Source organism: Gadus chalcogrammus, chromosome 10, assembly GCF_026213295.1.
Source record: "Gadus chalcogrammus isolate NIFS_2021 chromosome 10, NIFS_Gcha_1.0, whole genome shotgun sequence".
NCBI classification, from domain to species: Eukaryota; Metazoa; Chordata; class Actinopteri; order Gadiformes; family Gadidae; genus Gadus; species Gadus chalcogrammus.
The window spans coordinates 12,293,086-12,300,422 of NC_079421.1; the positions used below are offsets into that span (position 1 = coordinate 12,293,086).

The 7,337-nt window shown below is 50.4% G+C and overlaps 2 protein-coding genes across 2 annotated transcripts; one reads left to right on the forward strand and one right to left on the reverse strand.

Moving 5' to 3' along the window:
• Positions 1-703: 703 nt before the first annotated feature.
• LOC130390550 (beta-crystallin A1-like) lies at positions 704-3,776 on the reverse strand. The gene is made up of 7 exons (XM_056600568.1): positions 3,701-3,776; positions 3,248-3,330; positions 2,985-3,103; positions 2,326-2,467; positions 1,823-1,965; positions 1,421-1,597; positions 704-1,264 (listed from the first exon to the last, which is right to left on the reverse strand). The coding sequence occupies exons 2-6, from the start codon at positions 3,320-3,322 to the stop codon at positions 1,450-1,452; spliced, it is 627 nt and encodes a 208-aa protein (XP_056456543.1). The 5' UTR covers positions 3,323-3,330; positions 3,701-3,776; the 3' UTR covers positions 704-1,264; positions 1,421-1,449.
• Positions 3,777-5,448: 1,672 nt separating this feature from the next.
• Positions 5,449-6,725, forward strand: LOC130390551 (beta-crystallin B1-like). Its single transcript, XM_056600569.1, has 5 exons — positions 5,449-5,538; positions 5,702-5,820; positions 5,942-6,074; positions 6,234-6,376; positions 6,554-6,725. The coding sequence occupies exons 1-5, from the start codon at positions 5,449-5,451 to the stop codon at positions 6,723-6,725; spliced, it is 657 nt and encodes a 218-aa protein (XP_056456544.1).
• Positions 6,726-7,337: the final 612 nt, after the last annotated feature.

The window sequence follows — 7,337 nt, forward strand, 5'->3', positions numbered from 1 at the left end:
TGAACCTATCATTCTTCCCTGTCCCCATCTATCTCTACCTCCAGACAGCCAGCCAAACGCACTTAAACCTCAAACTGCAGCTACTGGTTGGGAAGAAAAGATCTCCCAGCAAAGTGGGAAATCTGCGATCTAACTAGATTGACATCGCTGTTTTTTCCGTTCTAAATGTTATTGCTGTGATGTAAAAAGTATTGTTGAGAATATACGTTAATTAGTCTTTAAATGCTCTGACGTTTCTGCCAAAAGCACTGGACTCCCAAAGCACTTAACTTTAAAAATGAAAACTGCAGCTTTAGTGTTATTGTCCGTTCAATTGTTTGATTGCTACCTTTCTTTAAGTACTTTTAAGTTGATTTTATCATATGTGGTAATTTGTGGTAGGTTATTAATGTGACCAAGTTGAATTGTGTTTAACCCATAGTGTCATACAGACCAAACTTTAGATCACTTCAAGTGATCCCGTTGTTAATTTTATTTAGATCCTTCAGTACCTCAGCATATTCTGGTAATTAAATCACAGATCACACTATTTTGTACACCCTAAACCAAAATAAAAATAACATGATCCGCTGTAATTTACCTGTATTTATTTCTTCCCATATTGTAGAAAGTGTTTGAAGTATTGAGTAATCTCTCCTAGTACTTTGCACCATCACTGGCATGGAGAACATGAATGAACACACAAGCTTGATGTGAACCCAATTTTATTGATCATAGACCATGAGGAAGGACCTTGATACCACACAACAGCAGAACACATCTGAGCTGCACTGCACAGCGGCCCCCGAGTCCAGCCGCTCTGAAGACACCCAGGTGCACCCTGGGAAACCAACCTTCAGACCTAGCAGTTAGACTCTGGAACCACCCTCTGCTCCCCCCACCTCTCTGCTTGGCTTCCAGCTCTCTTCAGAGGGGGGGGTGTGGTTCTCTCCCCACCCTCCCCCCAAGTGGGGCCGGGACCAACAGGGTACTGGCCCCAGGAGCGCGGCGCAGGTGTGTGTCAGCGCAGGTGTGTTGAGCGTGCGGTGGTGTGCGTGGTCTGTCCCTGTGTGCGTCAGCAGCAACCTAAAGATAAGACCACCGTGCTAACAGGAAAGGTCGTCAGTGCGTCTCAGTGTGTGTGTGTGTGTGTGTGTGTTTGTTTGTTTGAGGGAGTGAGGTTTTGTGTGTGTGTGTGAGTCTCTTGTGCTTCAAACTGTGCGATTATTGTCTCTCGTTTTACTTCCGGATCAGATGTTGCATCGGAGGTGGCGGGTTCCATTCCCTGGGGAGGGGGGGGGGAGGGAGGGAATTGAAGATTAGTAGTCAGGAAGTGATGTGAAGGATGTAAGTGTTGATCTGAAGGCAAAGGAGAGGAATGAAGGAGGAGGTGTGGGCTGCAGGCCGCTGGATTGGGTCGCCCGTGTGTCGGGTTGCTCACCAGCGCCTCTGGCAGAGCCGGGCCTCCTCTTAGTGCTGGATACGCCTGATGGACTGGATCTGGGGGGTCTGGCAGTGGGAGCCCCAGTTCTTCCAGTTCTGGTAGTCTCCGCTGTGCCTCTCGCACTCCATGATGTACTGCTGGCCCCTGTAGCCGGGGAACTGGTAGCACACGAAGCTGCGGAGGGAGGAGGGGGAGGAGGGGGAGGAGGGGGAGCCGTCAGAGACGCCATTGGTTCCAGTGACTCAGAGTGTGGAATCGGACTCTGCAGTGAGTCTTGATTGAATGACCCTGCTGTGGGTGAACACCTCAGCGGCGTGCGTGTGTGTGGGTGGGCGGTGTGTGTGTGTGGGGGGGGTGTGTGTGTGTGTGTTGGTGCACGGAGGTCCCGGCCTGACTTACGCGCCACACTGCACGTGCATGGAGCCCACCTCGGGCTTCATCCAGCCCATGGCCTGCAGGGAGGGGTAGTCGTCACACATCTCCACGCTGCGGCCCAGGAAGTTCTCCTTCTCGAAGATCATCATGCGGCTGCTCTGGTGGGACTGCGGCGACCGGATGGGGGGGGGGGAGACGACAACGTGAGGAGCTGGATCAGACTGAGCTGCATAAACTGACATGTTTCCCAACTCGACATGGCTTATTATTTGACTCGTGTGATAAACGTGACTCCAGCTCTGCTCATCGCGTCGATAGACCCTTCGCTGCACCAGGGCACGGGGAGACGTATCTTCACCGGTTCAGTCGACTACCCCATGCCCTGAGGGACACCTCAGTGACTGTCCTACGATGACCCCCCCCCCCCTCTGTCTAAGCGTCTATCGACCGCAAAACCGCTTTTCGGTTAACTACGATGCCGCAGAGAGGCATGAACCCCCACAGGGTTAGGGTCACACGGGACTCACAGCGCAGTAGATGGGGCGCAGCGACATGAGGCGCTCCACGTGGTAGGACAGGGAGCCGCTGTACGAGTCCCAGTGGGGGTACTCTCCCCTCTCCAGGATGAACTGCTGGCCCTGGAAGTCGTGGTGCTCAAAGCCCACCCAGCTGGAGAGTCAGAGACAGAGAGAGAGTTGACCTCGTGGAGCAGAAGCGTGTTTCTTTGGTTTCACCTGTTTTAGCAGGAGCTTCTTACAGTGAACATGGCATCATCCATTTCATTTCACTTATTCAGGGCATTAAGCAGACGCTTTTATCCAAAGCGACTTACAATAAGTACATTTGTCATAAGAAAGGGAAAAAAGACATCACTGTCGGTACAGTAAGGATGTTCATAGAACCAAGTGCCACGCACCGACAATCGCTAACCCATTTCCCGTATACTACCAAGATAGCTAGGATAAGATGCTACATAACTAAGTACTATGAGTGAATACGACATACAATAAGTGTGGACATCACGCTCATGAATCCCTACAGATTAGCCCGGGGACCTTGGGGATGGACACCATCACAAGGAAGACGAGCACCCTATAGCCGCCTGCACCATTGAAATGCTTTAAGACGGTGTGAGGTACACATGCAGAGACCAGCGGGTTTAAAGATGGCCTCGGCCCCTACTTACGCTCCGCTCTCCACCCTGATGGAACGGATGTTGTCCAGGCCGCACTCCTGGATGTTGCAGCACTCGGAGGTGAACTCCTGGCACTTGCCCTGGAAATGCTCCTGCTCAAACACAGTCACCTGTGCGGGGGGCAAGAGACACGAGAGCCAATGAGAACCAGAGGACATTTCTGTTTTTTCATCAACAGTTGATTAGTAACAGGAAACAAGAGGAATCAGGTGAAGAGTTGTCGTCAGTGTGGTCATCTCGGTGGGGGGGCTTACCTTGAAGAAGGGAGCCATGCCCATTCCAGAGTGGACCATGGGCTGGTTCATGGGGTACCTTGTATTTCTGTACATGTTAACACCTGAGGAACAAACACTTGTTAGAAAGATTGTAGATCTCTCGACCATGTAGGATCTAGATGGGCTGCGGCTTTAATAATAATAATAATAATACATTTCATTTTTGGATAGGTTTGTTGGATAAGTTAGCATCCCAAAATAATGACAATTTAAAATATAGATGAACAGGAAGTTGATCAATGGAACATAAAATTAAAGTAAAAAAACTATTGATAAAGTTTGTTGAAAGAACCCTAGAAATCTCTATGGGCACTTAATGCCCTGACTCACTTTATCAATACTTGATTAAATCCAAACTGAAGTATGAAATACATATATGAAATACATATACAATCCCTAGCTTTTGTCGAATTACCACAAGTGCGTCCTTACCTAGATTGGCTCTCTTTGAACTTGCTTGGATATGGCACGCGCCTAACGGCTGTTTTTTACGTAGAACTTTGAGAGAACCTGGCGCTTCAGTTTTATATCGCCTGCCGAAGAGCGCGCCTGCCCACGCGCGTCCACGGATCGGTCGTTGGAGCGCGCCTCTCCCAATCGTCCCAAATGCATGCAAAGCGCGCTCGCTGTATGCCCGTGCGTCCCGCTGGCCAGCTCAGCATATTCTACTGTGTAGCGCGGTTCCATCCCGAGCGCGCCGGCCTGCGTGATGCTGTTGTCAGGGGGGAACAATAGCGCGCCGGCAGGTTCGAGCCCCGGTCAGCAATCCGCCGGCAGTGTCCGTTCACAATGGGACTAGGGAGCTGTGGGGAATGTGCGGATCAACTGAAATGTGGCAGCCTTTGGGCGAGTGGAACTGGAAAATTGTTTGAAATAATGTGTAAAAATAAAAGCAATGTGATGTGTAAAAATAAAAGAAGGTCAGCAAATCACACTGATCCAACACATCTTCAAAGAAGTCTAGAGTTTTCTCCTGTACACCCGTTCATTAATATGTTGAACACTCATGTGATGATCACCAGTGTCGTTAATGAAACAATAATGAAACAATACGCGATGTTTACATAGGGAGATTCTATGTTTCCAATGAAGAAGTGAAGAGCAGAGTCCACAGAAATTAAAACAAAAATGAACACTGTGTGTCCAGCGTTCATTTTTGACCATTAGTTAATTTTTGACCATTAGCGTTTGACTTATGGTCATTGTAGGCCTATATGCTAATATCGTTTTCATACCTGTCATTAATGTGGCCTATCTGTGCTGGGCAAATGTGTGGCCATGACATGACTAGGATCCTTAACATTCTCTTATCGTTCGTCATTTAGAACAAATAGAGGGGATCCAAAATACAACGTTTTAAAGAGCTGACCTCCAGAAAGTCCATCAAATAAGCTATTGGTTATGATTCAAATGTTTGGATAAATATATTTGTCGCATATAATGATTATATTATGAGGCCATGATGTTGTGAGTGACTGACAGTTTCCATACACCCCGCAAACAGTTTCTGACGACGTTTACATTTACATTCAGGGCATTTAACAGACATTTTTTATCCAAAGCGATTTCTACATTTGTCAGAAGAAAGAGAAACAATATATTGCTGTCGGTACAGTAAGGGTTTCTGGTGTGTTAAGTGATGGACTGTTGGACTGTTTGTTGTAACTTTTGCTCCCAGCACCACAACCAATACTCAGCCTGTAAACTCTTCTACCATGTTGCTGTGTGTTGGAGCGTCCCACCTCCCACCAGTATAGCTTGTTCCACTCCCCCCCCCCCCCCCCCCCCCCCCCCAGGCCGTCCCTCTGTGATGATGTTCGGACTTCTATTGTCCCGGCTCTCTGACCTCAGCAGGTTTGTTTCTCTCTGGCTAATCCCTCCCCCCTGGTCGCCAGGGTATAAAAAGGCCGGGCTGACTCTGTGGTGGCACACACGTTTCCTTGATTGAGGCATCAGTAGCACCAACAGGTAAAGTGAACCTCCATCGGTGAACCCTCCGATACAGCTTCAGCTGTTTAATCCGAGTACAGAGATAGAAGTACATGGGATGTTTAGATCCATGTGAATCTCCAGTCTAGCTCTTATGGTTCAATTGATCTAAACCACCCAGTTCCTCTGTGGTGGAGTGACACACCTGAGCGTATGTGTAACGTCCTCTGTCTCTCTCCCCCCTAGCAATCATGTCCAGCGAGAAGACCAAGACCGCTTCCCAGACTGACGGCAAGGCCGCCCAGAGCAAGAAGTCCGAGATGGGAATGATGTCCTACAAGGTGGGTACCTCTCAGGAACGGCCCAAACAGTGGTCCATGTTGTGGTCCACTTCAACCCACCATCCTATGAACTGGGCCTCAGCTGCAGATGATCATTTGGACAAACTGAGGCAGTAAATGCTTGCGTGTACTGACCGACCACGGGTCTCCTGTCCCCCGCCAGATGTACGTGTTCGACCAGGAGAACTTCCAGGGCCGCATGATGGAGATCAGCAACGAGTGCATGAACGTCTGCGAGATGGGCATGGACCGCGTGCGCTCCCTGCGTGTGGAGTGCGGACCGTAAGTACCGACGGCTGGCCCGCCGACATCGAGGACTACTATGGATGGGCTCAAGAGCCGTGGTGTTCCACAGTTCTGCTCATCCTAACGCCTCCTCTTCTCCGGTGTGTGCCCCCTGCAGTTTCGTGGGTTTCGAGCAGATGAACTTCTGTGGTGAGATGTACATCCTGGAGAAGGGCGAGTACCCCCGTTGGGACTCCTGGAGCAACTGCCAGAAGAACGACTACCTGCTGTCCTTCAGGCCCGTGAGGATGGTAAGGAACCACCTCCCCCAGCTCCTCCGTCACCACCACCACCACCACCACCACCACCACCACCACCACCACCACCTTCAACACCATCACATCATCAACACCACCACCACCACCATCACACCATCATTTAACCCTTTGCCCATCTCCTTGTCCCCCCAGGACCCCGAGAAGCACAAGATCTGCCTGTACGAGGTCGGAGAGTTCAAGGGCCGCAAGATGGAGATCATGGACGATGATGTCCCCAGCATGTTCTCCTACGGCTTCACCGACAGAGTTGGCAGCATCACCGTCAGCTGCGGAACGTAAGTGTACCGACACGTCTCAAAGTCTACCTAGCTGTGGCTCAGAAGCTCAGAGGAACTGAACTGGCGCTATTGGAGAGAGTGGAACTCATAGCAAAACATTGAAAAACATAATTATCAAAAGAAACGTCAATAGTGCAAATGTTAAAATGTTTCTGTGTCGGTCTCCCTCCTCAGCTGGGTGGGATACCAGTTCCCCGGATACCGTGGTAGCCAGTACCTGCTGGAGAAGGGCGAGTTCAGGCACTTCAACCAGTACGGCGCCCGTCACCCTCAGTTCCAGTCCGTGAGGCGTATCCGCGACATGCAGTGGCACCAGCAGGGCTGCTACACCATGTCCAGCAAGTAAGCTCCCACCAGAGCCCCCCCCCGCAGGAGCAGGAAGGAGGCCAGGGAGAAGGGGAGGAGCCAGAGGGACCAGGCTGGGGGGAGATGTCTGAGACTGTGCCTCAACACTTGTTAAGGTCCGCCCTGTGACCCTGCGGGTGAGGCGGCGAGAACTCGCCCCCACACCCATGCGGGTCTCCAGAAACACCTCAGAGACAGGACCCCCTGCAGGACCCCGTGGAAAACCAGACACTCGTCCTCCAGCCTTTTCTAGCTCCTCTCCTCTCTTTCTCCCCCCAGCGCCACGCCCTTCCTCAGCACCTCTCCTTTGAATCCTTTACTGCAAGAGAGAGGGAACCTGGCATCCCTTGTTGTGTCACTCTTGATTCTCGGCTCAGGGTCAGGGTGAGATGCACCATGGGAAATTGAGTTTCCAGACCCCCTCTGATTCCCCCCCGCCCCCCGACCTACTTGCCCAGTGCATTTCACTCCTACTATGCTGTACAGAATCCTGGCCAAGTTTTCAATAAAATGTCAAGACGTAAATACATTGTGTCTGCCTTGTTGTGTTATCATGGGAAATCACAATTAGCTATGATAATTAGCTATATATTGAGCTATACAATTAAGGAGA

Coding starts and splice junctions, on each gene's coding strand:
- LOC130390550 (XM_056600568.1), bottom strand. CDS start 3,322: ATGTACAGAAATACAAGGTACCCCATGAACCAGCCCATGGTCCACTCT. Junction 3,104..3,247: donor GCATGGCTCCCTTCTTCAAG/GTAAGCCCCCCC, acceptor CCCCCCGCACAG/GTGACTGTGTTTGAGCAGGA. Junction 1,966..2,325: donor TGCGCCCCATCTACTGCGCT/GTGAGTCCCGTG, acceptor CGGTCGCCGCAG/TCCCACCAGAGCAGCCGCAT.
- LOC130390551 (XM_056600569.1), top strand. CDS start 5,449: ATGTCCAGCGAGAAGACCAAGACCGCTTCCCAGACTGACGGCAAGGCC. Junction 5,539..5,701: donor TGGGAATGATGTCCTACAAG/GTGGGTACCTCT, acceptor GTCCCCCGCCAG/ATGTACGTGTTCGACCAGGA. Junction 5,821..5,941: donor CTGCGTGTGGAGTGCGGACC/GTAAGTACCGAC, acceptor TGCCCCCTGCAG/TTTCGTGGGTTTCGAGCAGA.